Source organism: Pelobates fuscus, chromosome 3 (genome assembly GCF_036172605.1).
Source record: "Pelobates fuscus isolate aPelFus1 chromosome 3, aPelFus1.pri, whole genome shotgun sequence".
Classification (NCBI taxonomy): Eukaryota; Metazoa; Chordata; class Amphibia; order Anura; family Pelobatidae; genus Pelobates; species Pelobates fuscus.
In genome coordinates, this window is record NC_086319.1 from 357,369,712 (window position 1) to 357,392,608 (window position 22,897).

Sequence of the window (22,897 nt, forward strand, 5' to 3'; positions counted from 1 at the left end):
AGGGACCTGACTTGTAGTGCTGGTATGCAGGCTGTAAAGTTGCAGGATATATTGGGTAGTTACGCACAGTAATGCATGTGTAGGGTCTGTCAGGCGTTCATAGTGAGGTAGGGGTGCTCTGTCATGAGTGTGTGTCTGGCTTCTCATATCTATCCTTCGGTATTGTGGCGTTGTGTCTCATGGCCCCTTTCCCTGCTGAACGACGTGCCCCTTACCTTGGGGGTGTCGGGGGGGGGGGGGGGGAGCGCACAAAACTATTCAGTAGTTTTGTGTGCTCAGATCCCAGCTATCTGGGGATGTATGACATGTCTGTGTTTTATGTATAAAATATGACTTTGTGTATTTTAAAGTGTTTTTATGTTTTTGTGCTCACCATGTGCATAATGGCGATTTGCCTTTGTCCTGGGAGATAATTGAATTACTTCTCAATTATCTCCAGGGCAGAGGAGAGGAAGCCAGGATGCATTGTGGGAAAGTATTGTGACTGTATGTCCTAAATTGATACCTGTCTGTCTTTTGTTACAGTCTCCCATTTGGTCCCCTAGGGGAGTGTCCACCAAGTGGGAGACCTGCATAAATACTGGGCGGGTAGCCCATAATAAACCAGACCACTGCTTGACCCTCAACACGGAGCCTTGTCTCGTCTTTGGGGGGATTCACTGTATGCTGATAGAGACTGATTGCCAGGAGTGTAAGCCGCTTGGGAGCTTTTCCTGTTCGTCTGCTAGCAGCTATTCGTGAGGTTCCGGTTTGGGAGTTTGGAGTGCTACCTTATTCCCTTGTATGCAGTTCGGGAGTTTGGTGCATTCACGTGTATTCAATTCGGGAGTTTGGTGTTCTACAGTAGCTGCCTTTATATCTGAAAGGGGAAGATCGCCTAAACAGATTTTAACCCCTTGTCTGCTGAAACGGTCCGTTACAGTGATCATGATTTTTAGCGATATCCAATATTTTTAAGGTGGTCCCAGTGCCACCACTCATATCTGGTGTCACAATAGCTTGCATTTAAAATAAAAAAAACTTTTTTGACTGTAATATAATAGCAGTCAGTTTCCTTCACACGTGTGCGTTTCAGGGCCTGCCAGGGCACAGTGTCACACCAGTGCAACTCATATCTGGTGTAACAGTAGTGTACATTTAAAAAAACAAAACAGGGGGCTTGTTGTCACCTTTCGGGGACCCTTGGTGTTGTACGTGGCTGGGTGGAGGAAGAGACCTTCAATGACATCAGTGAGGACAAGGAACGGGACATGGCTAGCTTGGTATCCAACCTTGTGCAAATGGGGAGTTTGCGGTTGTGCAAATGGACAAAATGGGAGTGCAAATGGGAGTTTGCGGTTGTTTGCGGTGCGTTAAACGGGGAGTTTGGTCTGTCACTGTGAAGCGGGCGTAACCCTTACACTACCTGATCGATGCAACATCATACCTGATGTTTTAAAGCACATTATTACAAACAATTTAGGAATGTTAGGTGATTTATGCCCTTTATGGATTAAAACCAGACTCTGCATCAACTATGTAATTTCCCATGGGAGTTTTGCCATGGATCCCCCTCTGGCATGCCACAGTCCAGGTGTTAGTCCCCTTGAAACAACTTTTCCATCACTATTGTGGCCAGAAAGAGTCCCTGTGGGTTTTAAAATTCGCCTGCCTATTGAAGTCTATGGCGGTTTGCCGGGTTCGCCCGGAAAATTTCATGTTCACGACATCACTAGTAACATTTGAAAAATCCTACGTTTATGTTAAGATGTATTACATTAATAAGGGGGTTCACTGGATTTTCATTTTTACTGTACTTATTGGCCCCCAGCAGCACCCCATTTAAGCATGTTTAGGTGAGTGCTGCCAGCCCCTTGATTTCTCATATGTAGAAAGGCCATTAGGCCTGAATTTGTGGGAGGAGTAAGTCCCCTACTTAAACTCCCAGCCCCTACTCACCTCTGCCGTTCAGCTGATTGTCTATCCCCATAGCAACCAGCACTTCCGGTCCGAGCTTCCCGCCAGAACAGCTTCAGTCTCCTGCAGCAAGAGGTCCAGAGCAATCCTCCGTCTGTTCTGAGGCCTTGCCACTCGGTTTCTCCTCCCGGTTGCGGTACCTGGCTTCCGGTCACAAGACCGGCACGCTCACGTAAGCTATTTCCCTCCGTTCGGGCCTAAAAACGTAGGGGTAGGCTCCCTTTTGTCTTCTTTAAACGTATCCATGCTCGTTTCACGTATTCAGCGTTCGCGCCAAAATAGACAAACGCCCGTTACACTTACGCATCATTTACGTATTCATACGGAAAAAACTGCCGAACTATGTATAGGTATAACGCTAATATTAATCGTTGTATTTCTGAGTTACTGTTCGGTCATACGCACGAACCACGTACTTACCTACTTACCCGTTCGTGCATCTTTAACTTTAGACAAAAATCCTATTCACCCCTCGCTATTTCCTAATTCACTACTGGTCTATTCGTACGGTTTAAACGAACGCTCGGTACAAATCCCTAGTACGGTTAATTCTTTTAATCCATTCTAAATAATTCATGAATTTCATTCACACGAATTTCAATGTAAGCGCATATTCCCTGTTCGGTCAGTTAACTGCTGATACCTACCTGTCAGTATTAGTTATTTAATCAGGTCTAACTACCATTATTTTTCTAAACTGTGTTTGCCAGTTTGTTATATCTAAAACATTAAAATCTCAACAATTGTTTAATAATATCCTGTCCTTTTCCCTACACCTCATTAACTAGTAACTACATTTTAATAGTCATTTTATCAATTCTAATAGATTTCTCATGTCACCTAAATAAAGAACAGGTTTTCTAATTCTACACCAACCCTATTCAAACCCTACATACAGATATTAATTATTAAACACGATCTTCTAGGGCAATTCCGTTGAATCCACATCTGTACTACATCTTCTCCTTAAAATCACGCAGTCATTTATCCTTGCCTCTGTCACATGTCTTTGGCTTCACAGATTGCATCGGTTTCTTGCATTCCTGCTCAAAGTCACTATTTCAAGTTCTTTTTATTACAGGAACAGGTATAGTATTTTCTCACTTTTGTTTCATCCAGGTCTAGGCTTCAAATATAGAGATGTCCCGAACAGTTCGCCAGGAACTATTCGCCAGCGAACATAGCTTGTTCGCGGTCGCCGCGGCGGGCGAACATATGCGATGTTCGGTCCGCCCCCTATTCTTCATCATTGAGTAAACTTTGACCCTGTACCTCACAGTCAGCAGACACATTCCAGGCCATAAGCAGCAGACCCTCCCTCCAAGATCCTCCCACCTCCATGACGAATAGTCGGCGGACCGAACATCGCATATGTTCGCCCGCCGCGGTGACCGCGAACAAGCTATGTTCGCCGGCGAACAGTTCCTGGCGAACTGTTCATTTTTTTTTTTTATTTAAGATCTTACGCAGTCTCGGTTTCATTACGATTGACTCACGGTCTTACGCCCACGATATGTTAATTCTTTACAATTTCTCTACCCAGGCCTACGGTCATACTGCCATCAGGCCAGGAAAAACTTCCGACCTTCCTGACCCATAACTCAGGCATACCACCAGGTACTTACGTCCTTACTCATGTACGGCAATCACAACCCCAAGGCCTCAATCAGCCTTTCTCTTTACGTAAACTCATCCCAATCCTATCCTACACCTTTCAGATCCCTCAATTCAGGATCTCATGCCAACCCTCACTACAAACCATACGCCACCACGATACGCATAAATACATCAACATCTGTCTTAATCCTCAGGCTTTTTCTTCAAGGACAGCAGCAGACAAGACTCGCCACATTAAAATTACTAGAAGGTTCCAGTTATCATTTACAACTTTTCAAGGTTAGTATCCACACATTACACCAGAGTTTCCCAGTTAACCTTAAGTATACAATTGAATTGGCTACTGGGTCTAGGCTACCGCCTTAGCTCACCCTATTAGGAAATCCGGTCCCGCGAGGCCATCTCCCACCTCAACACGGAGGTACAGCCCCACGCCCAAATCATAGTTATACGCCTCACCCGCAGTACTACAGGGCTTTAGTCAGGGCCTCACCTGTCACGGCCACACGTTTTGAATTCTCTTTACAGTCACCGAGAGGCCAACACCCCGCCACCATGTCTGTGGCCTCAATTTCCTAAGCCAAATCATAGGTAGAGCCTCTCACCGCCAATTGACATTAGAGGGCCTTACCTATCAAAAATCCCACAGATAAGTTTTTCGCTTCGGCACTAGCATTACAGTCCAGTTCTTCCAATAAATACCATCCCTCATATCCCCCCCCCCCACGTTCCTTACTCCCCTTCTAATATCTCATTCACAAAATCATTTCATTTAGAATGTCCCAAGAACAAATCCCCATCGAAGAACTGCCAGAAGAGCTACCGTTTACGCCAACCAGACCAGAGTCTCCAGTTGAATCTCTCACCCCCTCAACTCTCACATCCTTGAGAGCATGGACTATTCCTAAAATTACGGCTGAGCTTAGGCTCAGGGGAATCCCCTTTCCAGGCCACAGCTAGAAAGGCAGAACTTTACAGGCTGCTTACCTACCAAGCCCCCGAGCCAAGGCCAAGCACTAGCTCTCAAGGACAGCCACCAAGCGCTGGCATGGCCACCCAGGATACCCTAGCAGCAATCTTGGCCAACCTGCAGACCATTAACAGCAGGCTATCTAAGGTGGAGAGCGTCATCGCCTCCGCAGGTAATACCCTGGGCAGAGGCGGCTCTAGACTTTATGAGGCCTTAGGCGAAACTCAAACATGAGGCCCCACTAACAAAAAAGTGTCACATATACACATTGATGCACAGTTTACCTGTGTATGTGCCTGAGAGTGTGTCTGACAGAGAGTATCCTTGTGTGTGAGAATGTATGTCTCTGTGAGCATGTTTGCGTTTTTGTCTGAGACTGAAGTGTGTTGTGTGTATGGCGGGTGATGGTGTGAGGGGGGTGAAGGTGAGAAGGAAAGGGGGGTGATGGTGAGAGGGAGAGCGGGGTGATGCTGAGAGTGAGCGAGGGTGATGTGAGAAGGAGGGGGGTGATGTGAGAAGGAGGGGGGTTGATGTGAGAAGGAGGGGGGTTGATGTGAGAGTGAGGGGGGTTGATGTGAGAGTGAGGGGGGTTGATGTGATGTGAGAAGGAGGGGGGTGATGTGAGAAGGAGGGGGGTGATGTGAGAAGGAGGGGGGTTGATGGTGAGGGTGGTGAGTGGGTGAGGGTGGTGAGGGGTGATGCTGAGGATGGTGAGGGGTGATGCTGAGGATGGTGAGGGGGTGATGCTGCGGGTGGTTGGGGTGGGGGGGGTGATGCTGAGGGTGGTGAGGATGGTGAGGGGGCTTATGCTGAGGGTGGTGGTGCTGAGGGTGGTGAGGGAGGGTGATGCTGATGGTGGTGGGGTTGTGAGGCTGAGGGTGGTGGGGGGTGGTGAGGCTGAGGGTGGTGGTGAGGCTGAGGGTGCTGAGGCTTAGGGTGGTGGGGGGGTGAGGCTGAGGGGGGTGGGGGGTGAGGCTGAGGGTGGTGAGGGATGAGGCTGAGGGTGGTGATGCTGAGGATGGTGAGGGGGTGATGCTGCGGGTGGTTGGGGTAGGGGGGTGATGCTGAGGGTGGTGAGGATGGTGAGGGGGGTTATGCTGAGGGTTGTGAGGGTGGGGATGCTAAGGGTGGTAAGGGAGGGTGATGCTGAGGGTGGTGGGGTGGTGAGGCTGAGGGTGGTGGTGAGGCTGAGGGTGCTGAGGCTTAGGGTGGTGGGTGCTGAGGCTGAGGGTGGTGGGGCGTGCTGAGGGTGGTGAGGGGGTGAGGCTGAGGGTGGTGGGTAGGGTGGTGAGGCTGAGGGTATTGGGAGGGTGGGAGGCTGAGGGGGGTGGGGGTGGTGAGGCTGAGGGGGGTGGGGGGTGCTGAGGCTGAAGGTGGTGGGGGTGCTGAGGCTGAGGGTTGTGGGCTGCTGAGGCTGGTGGGGTGGTGGGGAGGGTAGTGAGGCTGAGGGTGGTGGGGAGGGTGGGGAGGCTGAGGGTGGTGGGGAGGGTGGGGAGGCTGAGGGTGATGAGGCTGAGGGTGGTGGGGAGGGTGGTGAGGTTGAGGGTGGTGAGGTTGAGGGTGGTGAGGCTGTCTGAGGGTGGTAGGGAGGGTGATGAGGCTGAGGGTGGTGAGGCTGAGCCTACCTTTAGTCCCTGGTGGTCCAGTGGGCTCCCTGGTGGTCCGGTAGCCACTGCTCCCGGTCTGCAGCTCCACAGAGCTGCAGACCATGTAATCTCGCGAGACCATCAGAGCGTTGCCGTCGTAACCCGCGGCAACGCTCTGATTGGCCGGTTTTCGCGAGACACATGGTCTGCAGCTCTGCTCACTGCGGAGCTGCAGACCGGTGTCTGCGGTGGCTGGCCGGGCAGCCAGGAGGGGCCTCGCACCCGGCGGCATACCGGGCAAGCCGCCGGGCAGGGATGGACTGACAGCCTACTGGGCCCCCGGACAAAATTAGATCCAGGGCCCTTTGAAGACAAAATATTAAAGGAGCACTATGGTGCCAGGAAAACAAACTCATTTTTCTGGCACTATAGGGTCATTATGTCCCCCCCCCACCCTCAGGGCCCCCCTGCCGCTGGGCTGAAGGGGTTAAAACTCCTTCAGCCACTTACCTTTCTTCTGCGCCGGGCTCCCTCGGCTCTGGGGAATTCTCCTTCCTCTGCCGACGTCAGATTTGAATGCGCATTCGCGGCAAGAGCCGCGCACGCATTCAAACCGCCCATAGGAAAGCATTACTAAATGCTTTCCTATGGACGTCCAGCTTGTCTTCTCGCTGTGAGAATCGCGGAAGTGCCTCTAGCGGCTGTCAGTGAGACCGCCACTAGAAGCTGGATTAACCCTTAGTGAAACATAGCAGGGTTAAAACTAGAGGGACCTGGCACCCAGACCACTTAATTGAGCTGAAGTGGTCTGGGTGCCTATAGTGGTCCTTTAAGGACTAAGTAAATGTTAAAAAGAATTTTAAAGTAAGTAGTCAAACCGTTTGAGAACAGTTTGACAACTTACCTGGGGTCTGCTGGGACATGAGGCTGTAGTAGGGCATAGGAGCAGTGGTGTGTGTGAGTGGTGCAGCGTGTGTGAAAGGTTCAGTGTGTGTGTGTGTGGGGGGGGGGTGTAGTGAGTAAATGTGTAGGGTGTGTGGGGCAATGTATGTGTGTGTGTGTTGGCAGTGTATGTGTGTGTGGGGCAATGTGTGTATGGAGAGGGCAGTGTATGGGGGCAATGTATGGATGTGTATGGTGTGTGTGTGTGGGGGCAGTGTGTGTGTATATATGGGTGGGCAGTGTATGCAGTGTGTGTGTGTATATATATGGGTGGGCAGTGTATGTGTATATATGGGTGGGCAGTGTATGCAGTGGGCAGTGTATGTGTGTGTGTGTATATGGGTGGGCAGTGTATGTGTGTGTATATATGGGTGGGCAGTGTATGTGTATATATGGGTGGGACGTGTATGCAGTGTATGTGTATATATGGGTGTGCAGTGTGTGGGGGGGGGCAGTGTGTGTGTGTGTGTGTGTATATATATATATATATATATATATATATATATATATATATATATATATATATGGGTGGGCAGTGTATGCAGTGTGTGTGTATATATGAGTGGGCAGTGTGTGTGTATATATGGGTGGGCAGTGTGTGTGTATATATGGGTGGGCAGTGTGTGCATCGTGTGTATATATAGGTGGGCAGTGTGTGCAGTTTGTGTGTGCATATATGGGTGGGCAGTGTGTGTGTGTGTATCTATGGGTGGGCAGTGTATGCAGTGTGTGTGTATCTATGGGTGGGCAGTGTATGCAGTGTGTATCTATGGGTGGGCAGTGTGTGTGTGTGTGTGTGTGTGTATCTATGGGTGGGCAGTGTGTATATATGGGTGGGCATTGTCTGCGTGTGTGTATATTTATGGGTTGAGCAGTGTATGCTGTGTGTGTGTGTATATATATATATATATATATATATATATATATATATATATATATATATATATATATATATATATATATTGGTGGGCAGTGTGTGTATGTATATATATATATATATATATATATATATATATATATGTGTGTGTGTATATATGGTTGGGCAGTGTATGCAGTGTGTGTATATATGGTTGGGCAGTGTATGTAGTGTGTGTATATATGGTTGGGCAGTGTATATGTGTGGGCAGTGTATGCATCTATGGGTGGGCAGTGTATGCAGTCTGTGTGTATCTATCGGTGGGCAGTGTATGTAATCTGTGTGTATATATATTGGTGGGCAGTGTATGTAGTGTGTGTGTATATCTATCGGTGGGCAGTGTATGCAGTCTGTGTGTATCTATCGGTGGGCAGTGTATGTAGTGTGTGTGTGTGTATATCTATCGGTGGGCAGTGTATGTAGTGTGAGTGTGTATATCTATGGGTGGGCAGTGTGTGTGTGTGTGTATACATTTATGAGTTGAGCAGTGTATGCAGTGTGTGTGTATATATATGGGTGGGCAGTGTGTGCAGTGTGTGTATATATATATATATATATATATATATATGGGTGGGCAGTGTATGTGTTTATATGGGTGGGGGCAGTGTATGTGTGTATATATAGGTGGGCAGTGTATATATATATATATATATATATATATATATGTGTGTTTGTGGGGGCATTGTATGTATATGGGTGGGTAGTGTATATATAGGTGGGCAGTGTGTGTGTGTGTGTGTGTATATATATATATGGGTGGGCAGTGTATGTATATGGGTGGGCAGTGTATGTATATGGGTGGGCAGTGTATGTATATGGGGGGGCAGTGTGTGTGTATGGGGGCAGTGTGTGTATGGGGGGCAGTGTGTGTATGGGGAGGGTAGTGTGTGTATGGGGAGGGCAGTGTGTGTATGGGGAGGGCAGTGTGTGTATGGGGAGGGCAGTGTGTGTATGGGGAGGGCAGTGTGTGTATGGGGAGGGCAGTGTGTGTATGGGGAGGGCAGTGTGTGTATGGGGGGGCAGTGTGTGTATGGGGGGGGCAATGTGTGTATGGGGAGGGCAATGTGTGTATGGGGGGGGGCAATGTGTGTATGGGGGGGGGCAATGTGTGTATGGGGGGGCAATGTGTGTATGGGGGGGGGGTAGTGTGTGTATGTGCCTGCTTACCTGTACAATGTGATGTTTTTCTCCCTCCATCTTCCTCCAGCAGCACTTGTCAGGCCAGGCTCCTCTTCTCACCCTCCATCCATGCTGTCAGTGTGCTCCGTGTGAGAGGGAAGCAGGGGGTGTGATGCCACTTCCTGCCCCGCCTCCCAGCCTCACACTGAGCACGGAGCAGGGAGAGAGAGACCTGGCAGTGAGAGCTGGTATAATGCTGCCAGATCTCTCACTGGATGGAGTGGGGGGATTGATGGGTTGCAGGGGCCCTTCGACTCATTATGGGCCCCCTGCAACCTTCTTACAGCACTTTCTTTAACTTCCTTCTGCTGTGGAGATCTTTGATCTCCACAGCAGAAGCATGGCTGCTCGTCAGTAACCGATCTGCCCGACCTGTCAGTCCGCCCCTGCCGCCGGGCCCCCTCCTGGTGTCAGGTCCTTGGTCAGTGACCGAGGACCTGACACAGTCTGCCCACAGGCGGTTTAGGCGGCCGCGAGGTCCCAGCCAGCGCGAGGCCTTAGGCGGCCGCCTAAACCGCCTAATTAGAGAGCCGCCTCTGACCCTGGGTCTCCCAGTCTCCACCCTGGCTGTCCCCACTGTACCAGCATGCCCCCCCATACTCCCCTCGCCAACTCCTTTTCAGTCACCAGCTAACTCCGTCCTAGACTCTATCAGAAAATAAATCTTAGACGGGAAGGACGTGTGTCTGGTGTCTCTGCTTATAGCTTCACAGGACATACTGGAGAACAAGGCATACAATTATGGGGACATATCAGTAGTGCTTAAGACGAGAGATCCCAGGCTTAATAAAAAACTTTCAATTCCCCAGTTTGTGATAGCTTTCGGGATATACCGTGACGTCATCTGCACGGTGTATCCCCACAGAAGAGAGGAGTTAGACCTCTACCTTCACAAGGTAGTGGATCTAGGCATCAAGTACGGGGGCTCTTCTTTCTACGACTATCATAAGTCAGTATCAGCGAAGGCGGTGACCCATCTTAAACAGTTCAACGTTAGAATTAACTGGTGTCAGATGGATACAGAACTATTCTGTCGCCACTTCGCTGGTCTCAGGTCCCCGTCTTGTGCCATAAAATTCCACATCCCACATGGCAGACTTATGTTCCTCTGAAGCAGATCCCACCACCCCCACTCCCACCCCTCATCCCACTTTCACCCCTCACAACAAACCAGCGGGTGGTCTACGTGACAAGCTGGGTAAGCCCATCTCCTTTTTAGGCAAGGCGCAGGTGTGCAATAATTTCAACGCTGGCTCCTGCAGTTTCAGCGCCTGTAGATTATTGCACATCTGCTCCATTTGCTTCAGGGCACATACCAAGACCATGTGTCCGGCCAGGTTGTCCCCTAACAAATGACTAAGCGACATTAATGTTGACAACCTGTTTTTTTACCTAAGGTCACACCCTAGCAAGCACTTGGTGGAATATCTGACCACGGGGTTCACACAGGGGTTTCTCACGGGTATAGTGTCAGGGTACCTGAGGTCTCTACCTTTGAGAAGGGTAGAGACTTAGTTGTTTATCCGTCTAGACACGCCATATCTCCCGTTCCTCGCGGTCCATCCAGTCATTCTAACGCTGGCCGCAAGGAATCCGCTTCCTTTTCTAACATGACGCTCGATACGTGAAGTCCTGACGCTATCCCGAGCGACCTGCCACTCTATTGGCTTTATCCTATCAGCACTCAGCTGAGGCGTGTCTACTCTCCGGACTCAGGGTATTTAAGCTTGCTTCACTCGTCAGCTCATTGCCCTGTCGTGGTTCTAGCTTGTCTAGTCACTCAGTGCTCTTGTATTCTAGTATTCTCTTTGGTTTTGACCCGGCTTGTGTTACTATTCTGCTTATCTCTGTTATCCCTCTGACCCGGCTTGTCTCTCGCTTACCTGTCTTCTCGTTCCCTCGACCTCGGCTTGTCTTTGACCATTCTATACTGTACTACTTACGTTAGTCCGGCCATTCTAAGGACCGGTATACGTATCTGGCTACTGTTTGTACTCTGCGTGTTGGATCCCTGTCCCGATCCTGACATTACGACAGGGCCAATGGATCCTGCAGGTACAAACAGTCAGCTTGGTTCTTCTGACCCCAGGTTTGACGCCATGGAACACAGGATGGATCAGATGGCCCTAGCACTACAGGCACTATTGTCTCGTGCTAGTAACCCACCAGAGGAGACACGTACTCCTTCGATCTCTCCTGTAAGTTCAGGTCTAGAAGTAGCTACTGTTGGTGCTTCTTCTCGTATTACTCCACCAGTACGTTATGGCGGTTCTCCTGAGAAGTGTCGTGGCTTTTTGAACCAGATCAGCATCCATTTCGAACTACAACCCCGCTCCTATCCTACAGATAGAGCGAAGGTTGGATTTATTGTTACGTTACTCATTGAGAAGGCTCTACGATGGGCTAATCCTTTATGGGAGAATGATAACCCGTTAGTCTATAACTATAATGCCTTTGTAGCTGCTTTTAAAAGAACTTTTGACCCCCCTGGTAGGAAGGTCAATGCAGCTAGGTTACTGTTGCGCCTTAGACAGGAAAATCGAACACTTGTGGATTATGCACTAGAGTTCAGATCCTTGGCGGCAGAGGTTAAGTGGAACGAACAGGCTTATATAGATGTATTTTTAAATGGGTTGTCAGATGTAATCCTTGACGAGGTTGCTACTAGAGAGCTCCCTGAGAATTTGGAGGATCTAATTTCTTTTATCTCTCGCATTGATGAACGCTTAAGAGAGAGGCAGAACACTCGAGATAGAACTCGTAGACCCCCCTTTAAACTAGCTCCTGCATTTCGAAATTCTGAGATCGAAACCTCACGTTTTCCTGAGCCTATGCAGATAGGTAATACTCACCTCACAGAGGAGGAGAGACAGCACAGGAGAAGGGAAGGTTTATGTATGTACTGTGGAGACAGAGGTCATCTACGCCTAAATTGTCCCAATCGTTCGGGAAACGCTCGCACCTAAGTTTCTCTAGAGGACAGGCCTTGGGTGTATCTATTTTGTCCTCTGTTCACAATTATAAAGATCACAGGCTTCTGCTACCCGTTTCTTTGACTTGGGAGAAGGGAGTAGTAAAAACCATGGCTTTGATTGATTCTGGAGCTGCTGAGAGCTTTATCGATCAAGTTTTTGTTAACAAGCATACTATCCCATCCCAGTTAAGGGAGACACCTCTGGCCGTTGAGGCCATAGATGGCAGACCTTTACTTGAGCCTGTTATTTTCCGTGAGACCATACCTGTTAATTTAACTGTTGGTATCTTGCATGAGGAAGACCTATCCCTGTTGATCATTTCCTCTCCTTCTATTCCCATAGTCCTGGGGTACTCCTGGTTAAAGAAACACAACCCTCTCATTAATTGGGAGTTAGGGGAGATAATTTCATGGGGTCAGACTTGTCAAGAGAAATGTTTGCGGAGGGTCTCGCCCCTTTGTCTGGCGAACACGTCGGCTAACTCCTCTAATCCTACAGAGACTCAAATACCGCCTCAGTACCTGGATTTAAAGGCAGTATTTGATAAAAGGAGAGCCGATACCTTACCTCCACACAGATCCTTTGATTGCAAGATTAACCTACTCCCTGGTACCATGCCTCCCAGGGGACATGTATACCCGTTATCTACTAAAGAGAATTCAGTTCTAGAGGAGTATATTCACGAGAATTTAGACAAGGGATTCATTAGGAGATCCTCCTCCCCTGCCGGGGCTGGATTTTTTTTTGTTAAAAAGAAGGATGGTTCACTTAGGCCTTGTATTGATTATCGAGGTTTAAACAAGATAACCATTAGGAATGCTTATCCCATTCCTTTGATTACCGAACTCTTTGATCGTTTAAAGGGTTCTACCATTTTCACCAAGTTAGATCTCAGAGGGGCATATAACTTGGTGAGAGTCCAGCAGGGACACGAGTGGATGACGGCATTCAATACTCGCTACGGTCACTATGAATATACAGTTATGCCTTTTGGGTTATGTAATGCACCGGCTGTATTCCAGGATCTGATAAATGAGGTTCTTAGGGAATTTCAGCAGGAGTGTGTTATTGTATACCTGGACGATATACTCATACATTCTAGAGAGATTGAGACTCACCACGAACAGGTCAGAAGGGTTTTGCACAAACTTCTTCAACATGGTCTGTACTGCAAATTGGAGAAATGTAGTTTCGATCAATCCCAAGTAAATTTCCTCGGTTATGTGATCTCTGGGGAGGGATTTAAGATGGACCCGGATAAACTCCAGTCCATTCTGGATTGGCCTCTACCCAAGGGTCTCAAGGCCGTTCAGAGATTTATTGGGTTCTCCAATTACTATAGGCGCTTTATTAAAGGTTACTCTTCGATTATTGCGCCTATCACCAATATGACCAAACAGGGGGCTGATACTAAGAATTGGTCTACGGAAGCTCTCCTTGCTTTCAAAACTCTCAAGGAGCTTTTTGCTTCCGCCCCAATTTTGGTTCACCCTAATACCACTCTTCCTTTCCTACTTGAGGTAGACGCCTCGGAGACTGGCGTAGGTGCTATTCTATCCCAAAGGCTAGGTGTGGATAAACCATTACACCCATGTGGATTTTTCTCTAAAAAATTGTCTGGTGCGGAGAGCAGATATGACATTGGGGACAGAGAACTACTAGCTGTTATCAAAGCTTTAAAAGAATGGAGACATTTATTGGAAGGGACATTACATCCTGTCACTATTTTAACGGATCACAAAAACTTGTCCTATATTGGAGAGGCCAAGCGATTGTCTTCTAGGCAAGCTCGCTGGTCGTTATTCCTCACCCATTTCAACTACGTTCTTACTTATAGGCCTGGTTCAAAGAATTCTAAAGCCGATGCTCTATCTCGCCAATATGAACCTTTGGCCTCTTCTGAACCGGTTCTGTCCTCTATTGTACCCCAATGCAACATTATTGCCAACACAAGTCTCAAAATCCATTCTCCGCTGCTTGCCCAGATCTTGAACTTACAGCATCTGGCACCTGGACAGACTCCTGAGGGAAGAAAATTTGTTCCTCCTGAACTCCAACTGGAGCTCTTACAGTGTTTCCACGAAAGCAAGGTGGCTGGCCATCCTGGCATTCGCAAGACTTATTCCCTGATCTCCAAGGATTTCTGGTGGCCTTCCTTACGAAAGGATATTAAGGAGTTCGTTGGGGCTTGCGAGACTTGTACCAGGACTAAACAGCCTCACGCATCTCCCTGTGGTTTGTTGCTCCCTTTGGACATTCCTGAGAAACCATGGTCCTGTTTGGCCATGGACTTTATTGTGGATTTACCTGCCTCCAAGAGACAGACTGTTATTCTCACGGTGGTGGATAGGTTCACTAAGATGGCTCATTTTGTACCGTTGCCTAAACTTCCCTCATCTCCTGAATTGGCGGAGATTTTTGCGAGAGAGGTTTTTCGCTTACATGGGATACCTTCTGAAATCGTTTCTGATAGAGGTTCTCAATTTGTCTCACGATTCTGGAGATCCTTCTGTTCCCAATTAGGCATCAAATTGAACTTTTCCTCTGCATATCACCCTCAGTCTAACGGAGCCGCTGAGCGTACTAATCAAAAGATTGAACAATATCTGCGCTGCTTTGTTTCCGAACACCAGGATGATTGGGTCGGTTTGATTCCTTGGGCAGAGTTCGCACACAATAATCTCGTTTGTGATTCTACTCGTTCCAGCCCCTTCTTCATGAACTATGGCTTTCATCCCTCCATTTTTCCTTCGGTCTCTTCTTCCCAAGGAGTACCGTCGGTTGATGATCATGTCGCCAATCTGAAGAAGTTGTGGGATCAGACTCGTCAGATTCTCCTGCATAATTCTATGTTGTTCAAAAAACACGCTGATAAACACAGAAGGGCGGCTCCAGTTTTTGTCCCTGGGGATAGAGTATGGCTGAGTACTAAGAACATTCGTTTAAAAGTTCCCTCTATGAAATTTGCGCCTCGGTACATAGGCCCTTACAGGGTTTTGTCTCGTATCAACCCGGTTGCGTATCGCCTAGCTCTGCCGTCGGCCTTACGCATTCCCAACTCCTTTCATGTGTCCTTGCTGAAACCACTGATTTGCAACAGATTCTCCTCTGTGGTTTCCTCACCTCGTTCTGTTCAGGTGGACGGTCAGGAGGAGTACGAGGTTAACTCCATTATCAATTCCCGATTGTCCCGGGGAAAATTACAGTATCTGGTCAACTGGAAGGGATATGGTCCTGAGGAGAGGAGTTGGGTACCTCAGGAGGACGTCCATGCTCCTCGTCTCCGCAGGGCGTTTCACTCCCGCTTCCCATCTCGTCCCGGTTCCTTCCGCCCGGTGGGCGTATCTGAGAGGGGGGGTACTGTCAGGGTACCTGAGGTCTCTACCTTTGAGAAGGGTAGAGACTTAGTTGTTTATCCGTCTAGACACGCCATATCTCCCGTACCTCGCGGTCCATCCAGTCATTCTAACGCTGGCCGCAAGGAATCCGCTTCCTTTTCTAACATGACGCTCGATACGTGAAGTCCTGACGCTATCCCGAGCGACCTGCCACTCTATTGGCTTTATCCTATCAGCTGAGGCGTGTCTACTCTCCGGACTCAGGGTATTTAAGCTTGCTTCACTCGTCAGCTCATTGCCCTGTCGTGGTTCTAGCTTGTCTAGTCACTCAGTGCTCTTGTATTCTAGTATTCTCTTTGGTTTTGACCCGGCTTGTGTTACTATTCTGCTTATCTCTGTTATCCCTCTGACCCGGCTTGTCTCTCGCTTACCTGTCTTCTCGTTCCCTCGACCTCGGCTTGTCTTTGACCATTCTATACTGTACTACTTACATTAGTCCGGCCATTCTAAGGACCGGTATACGTATCTGGCTACTGTTTGTACTCTGCGTGTTGGATCCCTGTCCCGATCCTGACATATAGTAGCCATCCCCTCAGGTACACTAGAATGTCCTAATCTCCTGTCAGCACGTCTAAACCCAGTCTCCACAGACTCTCTCCTTTCCTCTTTATTTACCAACGGTTTCATGATCGGGCCTTTCACCTCCTCACCTTTTTCCTCCTGGCGCACTAACCCAATCGGTGTCGCAGTTCACAAATATTCAAATAAAAAACGTCTAATTATCGATTTATCGGCACCGCACTCCTCTTTTGTTCCCAGCATAAACGCACTCATTCCAGCAGACGAATTCTCACTCCAATACGTAACTATTGACGATGCCATACAGTCCATCATCTCTTCTGGTAATCGCCCCTGGCTCAGCAAAACAGACATCACAAACGCGTTTACGTTACTACCCATGCACCCCTCACTCTGGCACTTGCACGGTGTTAAATGGCAAGGAAAGTACTACTTCTCCACACAACTCACTTTCGGTTCTCGAAACAGCCCCAAACTTTTCGATATTTTCGCTGAGACACTATGCTGGCTGCTTCTGAACGACCTCAGGTGTCACTCCGTTATTCACTACCTAGACGACTTCCTTCTGATAGAGCCAGGGGCACAAACACCCACCGCTATCAGCCGCACTACAGTACTTTTTTCCACACTTGGAGTACCTTTGTCCCCATCTAAAACAATTGGCCGCACAACTAAATTAACCTTTTTGGGGATAGAGCTAGATTCTGTTACCCTCAGAGCCATCCTTCCCCATGACAAACTGACCCGCTTGAGAGGGGAGATAGACATGTTCCTGAGGAATGATGTTTGCACCAGGAAGGAACTTCAGTCCCTTCTGGGATCCCTGAACTTCGCCATGCGCATCATCCCGCAGGGAAGGTCTTTTATATCCAGGCTTCTTTGCCTGCTCCACGGGGTACCGGACTCTTGCCCAGTTTCATTGGACCCCCACGCCAAGGCTGACTTAGCTATGTGGGGGAAGTTTTTGGCAGATTGTAATGGTATCTCCATGTTTATCCCCCCTCTCTCCACTTCTTCACCCATCATTTACACAGATGCTGCAGCCAACACTGGTTTAACAGCCATCTTCGGGAACCACTGGTTTAGGGGTCACTGTCCCGCTGAGATGGATGCCTTGCCAGGATTCAGGGAGACCTCAGCCCTATTTGAAATCTATCCCATTGTGGCGGCCGCACACACTCTGGTCATCTCTCGTCCGGCAAGGCAGTAAAATGCTACTCTGACAACTCGGCGGCTTGCAAAATTATTAACAAGGGGCGCTCAGCTTCCCTGACCATCATGCGGCTGATTCGCAAGCTGACTTGGCTAGCAGCAACCATTCAGTTTCACTTAGTTTGTTTTCACATCCCGGGTATCCACAACACGCCCGCTGACGCTCTTTCTCGCTCTCAATTCCAGGTATTCTCTCAGGCACTCCCTACGGCTCACCACCAGCCATCCAGGACACCACGGTTTCACGAACTAATCCTGGATTGAGCACACTAATACATCACGCTAGGACTCTCACTCACCAAGCACTATCACCTAACACAGCTATCTCTTATAATAGAGCACTTACCATATTTAACAAATTCACTGCAGAATTCAGTTTACAAGGCGACCTTTCTATACAAACCATGGTGGCTTTTGCCTCTTTCTGCCACTTACATCTTAAACTTTCTCACAACACCATTAAACTTTACCTCACCGGGGTTCAGCACCATAGCCTCACAAATTTCCCTAACAACACCCCCTTCTTGTCATCATATCCCATTAAAAAGGTTTCGAAAGGTATATTAAAGGTTTCAGCTCCACTCACTATCACAAGACTACCTATAGATGGGCCTATCTTCAGATCACTTTGCAATCTCCTTGACGAATCCCCATTTGATGCCGACACAAACCTGGTGATCAAAGCAGCTATCTATCTTGCTTTCTACGGTTTTCTCAGACCTAGAGAGTTCACCGTTGTTTATCAAGGAGATATCACGCACAGCCTAAAAACATTGCACCTCACAAAGGTGGAGGATCACTATCTACTTTCGATCACATCAACTAAAACCAATCATTCACTACACCCCACTGTAATTCCTCTCTTCCCTACTAATAATGCCTGGTGTCCGGTCAAGGCGCTAGACCACCTACGGTCAACCCATCACGCGCACTTACCAGACTCTCCGCTCTTATCACTACAAGGGCACCCGCTTACCACTTCTAAATTCACGTCACACGTCAGAACACTATTATCTAAACTGGGTTTCAATCCGGCTTCATTCTCCGGGCACTCCTTTCGCATAGGAGCCGCCTCTTCAGCCTCCAGCACTAATAAACCCGGTCCATATCATCCAGAGACTGGGGCGTTGGAAATCCTCCATATACCATACTTATATTCCACGACCGGAAAAAGAGCTTTGTCAAGCTTTCAGGAACTTGGTTATGTAAAAAGGCAATAAAGTGTGTATTTTCTCGAACTTCTCTTTTGCCCTCTTTTGTTTACAGGCCCACTCGTACGTTGGTTTCGGCACACCACAACCAACTTTGCCCTTACAGATACTATCCATTACGTATTAAATTCCGAGCACAAGTAGAAAGGCCACTAGGCCTGAATTTGTGGGAGGAGTAATTCCCCTACTTAAACTCCCAGCCCCTACTCACCTCTGCCGTACAGCTGATTGTCCCCACTCACCTACAAGCTGTTATAATTACATTCTCCTTGGTGGGCCCTCTTTTATTTACAGGCCCACTCGTACGTTGGTTTCGGCACACCATAACCAACTTTGCCCTTACAGATACTATCCATTGCGTATTAAATTCTGAGCACAAACATATATATATATATATATATATATATATATATATATATAGATAGATAGATAGATAGATAGATAGATAGATAGATAGATAGATAGATAGATAGATAGATAGATAGATAGATAGATTTATATTTAGTAGTCTAGCCAGCTCCTTGGGTTTTGCACCCCTCCCTGTCACAGGTGTTTGCCCTCAGGACCCTATTTAGTCCTGTACTGCAGAGAACTCGAGATGGAAGGATTTCCCCAAGTGAGTAGCTCATTTAGTAGACAGTTGGTTGTTAGAGTAGGACCTGCCAAATATGGGGTACAGTGACGTTGTTGCAGGATTATGCAATGTATGATCATATAATGTAACTAAACCCCCATTGTTTTGGTAGTGGGGGCCTACTGACTATACAAATTGAATATGATGATTGTAAAGTACTGATACAATCATCACTAGGTGGTATTAATGGTATAGGAATACAAATGACAAAGAGTTTAAGTTCACTAGAAACCATATGATTCATGGAAATATATAAGTGGACGGGATATAAAAGTAATACATGTATTAGTACTTAAGTAATACCAGATATTAAGAATGAAAATACTTTGTTATATGTGTCTGTATTACGAATATGATACACAGTTATTATTTAGAAAATTACAAGATCTTGATTTTGTTGTCTACAAAGACAAGACTGTACCAGAGCAGGTAGACCTTTATCATTGCTTTACATGATATTTGTAAACATTGTATTCATTTATTATTGCTATATATGTGTGTATATATATATATATATATATATATATATATATATTTATATATATATATATATATTATTTTCAAGTAGTTATGATGTAAAATGGATATCAATATCGTAGTGGAAACAGAGGGAGTTTGAATTAAAGTAAACAACATGAGGGATAGCAACTTGACGTTCTAAGAACTCTCATATAACAGAAAGTTGTGACTAAATCTGGTCTTATGCTCAACAACTGATATGAATGTGATGCAAGTGATGTATGAATGGACAGGTTAGTTACATTGTGTTATGGTTTTAAGACAAACCATAAACAAAGAGAATGTAGAATATTGCAAATTCTATGTTTCTATTGATTATCTATGGATGTCTAGATTGGCATAAGTAACAGATGGTATCAATAAGTCACAAAGTTTTGTTGTATGAGAACTCTGGAATGTGGATTGGGGGTCTTGTCCTTATATGGCCAGAGTTATAGTCTGACATCTGTATGGGCACATCTATATAGTAACTGAACAAAGGGACACGAGGGCTCTCTCTCTCTCTCTCTCTCTCTCTCTCTCGGCTCTTGTACGGCTATGTAACGATGTAACTCTCCCTTCAGGAGTCCAGCAATTACCATCTGCTGTTGAACATCCATGATCATGTAACATCCTTTGTTGTTTATTATGTATCAGTAACTAAGAATAAACCGTAAGTCAGATTGCGTATTAGTACTTTTCATTAATATAGATGTATATTAATGTAGCGAGCCTTTGACCCAAGACTATATATACAAAAGACGTATATATCGATCAACTGGAAAAAGACACAGAAGAAGTAACGGAAAATTATTACAACATTATGGGTACTCAGCCAGACCTATCACCCACTTTATAGGTATGAGCAGTCTGGCAACGTTTGTCATGCTGGACCAACTCCCTGATTCCCATGTAAGATTTTGAGGTGTTCATCTAGAATGGGCATTTTCTTGGTGGAAAATATCACTAGGAGGACCGTAGAGTGAAACCCAAAATTGACATAGAAACAACTGTGTTGAGAAGAATCATGAGGAACAAAGGATAGTAGTGTATTAGTACTTTAGCAGATGAAATATCAAAGTCAATGAACACAAGTATCCAAAAGCCGTGCTGCGTCAAGTACTTCAGAGATCAGAGTAGTCAGACAAGTCAAGATAGATAACCAGGAAAACACAGATAATCAGGAATGTGCTATTGGAATCAGGAATGTGCAAAAGGAGTGGGTGTTGGCAACGATGCAATTTTGTGTCCACGATGTTATGATGTGGGCTTGGTTTTGTGACATCATAAAAATAGGCATGCTTACTACATCTAGTGTTAAAAATTCTGTCAGCAGTGTCTAAACATGTATATCTGATATGGCGCCTACTTGGGGTGGTGGGATAACCGGGTGAGTGGCATAGCATAAGGGTATGTATCTTTACAACATATCTGCAGTCTAGAGGCAACCAAACTCTTCCAATGAGCTAATGAAAAACAAGCAAGAACTGGGCACCGGCATAAGGTTATAGGGCAGGTTATTAAATAAAAACATTTTAGCTCTGCATTAGCGTTTATCATGCTCAATGTAAGCATGTATTAATCACAGCTATATGCACATATACACACATAAATAATGTGCTTTTTATATCATAAAACCAAGCCAGCATCCTCTCTTCTCTCACACTCTACAGCCGTATTTGAATGTATATATTCATGGCTGTATTCTAGCAGGCAAGTACGTGAATGAGTGATGGAGCGAGCAACATCCTATGTAGAGCAGATACTTAAAAATATACCTACACACAAACACTATTTTGTAACATTCTGGTGGAATTCTTACATAACTTGATTCATCAAGTTCATTAGTTTTTTTTCACACTTTCTGTAAATGATACAAATTGCATTTCTGTTTCTATGCCTGTCTTTTAAATCCTGTTTGAAATATCGCATGACAAGGTATACCATATCATCTCTAAATATTTTATCAATGCAGTGTGTCTTAATGTGATGGACCAACAAAAAATATGTCTAAATAAACGAAGCAATTAAAATAAATATACATTCAGTTTAGCTTTATCTGATTAGCAATCTATACAAACATGTAATTACTCCAGGTATGCTAGCTATGCATACCTGTTTGTTATTATTATTATTATTATTTTTTTTTTAAGAATAATTGCTATTGAAAAAGTTAAACTCCAACACACATTGCAGAACAACTAAGAGTTTTAGGTCAATACATTCTAAGTTCATCTCACACTTTTTCTGCTGTGGGTGATGTGGTCAGTATATGTGTAATGAGAGAGGACTGACTGTGTGTGATGGCCCTGCATATGTTTATTCAAAGATGGTTGTCCTGGAAATTATTGGTGAGAGACATGTTTTTACCATTTTACAGATGGGCTAATATGCTATTAACGCATGGCTGCCTCCAGGGGTCAAACATGGGGCGGATCTTTCTTTGTAGAGTAAGGGTTTATTCTGCTTATCGAATTACAATTTTACCATAGAAATCAATGGAGAAATTGTTATTCGGTAAGTAGAGTGAATCCTCATTCTACTAAGAGAATCCAACCCATGTGTTAGCCAGGACAATACATGGCATCTCACTAACTGGAACTAATATGCACAGCAAGGCAGCTAATCTATTCTCAATAAACACAGACCAGCAACCACAAAACTCTTACTGACTTAATGCAATTATAATGCAGCACACTGACTTATAGTACAGTATATAACATCATTAACACAAAATAAACTACAAATACAAAGTATTACCGGTTATCTGCAATATCAGAATCAATAAGGTCCAGCTCATTTTGCTGCGTTGAGGTATTCGTTTTATCTCTATGTTCTTTTCTCTGTTTTGGAGATGAATTCAGTAGCTTTAAAGTCTCTTGTATCTACCACACTGTTTGAGAGGTCCTTATCAGTATCCACGTCACAGCTTGATAGGTCCTCATCAGTATCTACAGCATGGCTCGATAGGTAGTCTTCAGTATCCACTGCACAGCTCAATTAGAACTCCAGTATCCACTGCACTGGTACTCCTCTGTAGTCAATACACTACTTAATTGGTACTATTCAATACCCACTGCACTGTTACTCCTCTGTAGTTACTACACTGCTTAATTGGTGCTATTCAATACCCACTGCACTGTTACTCCTCTGTAGTCACTACACTGCTTAATTGGTACTATTCAATACCCACTGCAATGGCTTGCTGGTATTATTTTGTATCTATCTATCTATCTATCTATCTATCTATCTATCATGCAATTTTATCAATCTCAATGGCCCTT

General features: G+C 46.1%; 1 protein-coding gene across 1 annotated transcript in view; it reads right to left on the reverse strand.

Moving 5' to 3' along the window:
- The window catches only part of LOC134603354 (adhesion G protein-coupled receptor E1-like), a 152,376-nt gene extending 129,945 nt beyond the window's left edge, over window positions 1–22,431 (reverse strand). The window contains exon 1 of the mRNA XM_063449226.1: window positions 22,374–22,431. Within this exon, the coding sequence (XP_063305296.1) occupies window positions 22,374–22,413 (40 nt within the window). The 5' untranslated portion in view covers window positions 22,414–22,431. The remainder of the gene's footprint in view (window positions 1–22,373) is intronic.
- Window positions 22,432–22,897: the final 466 nt, after the last annotated feature.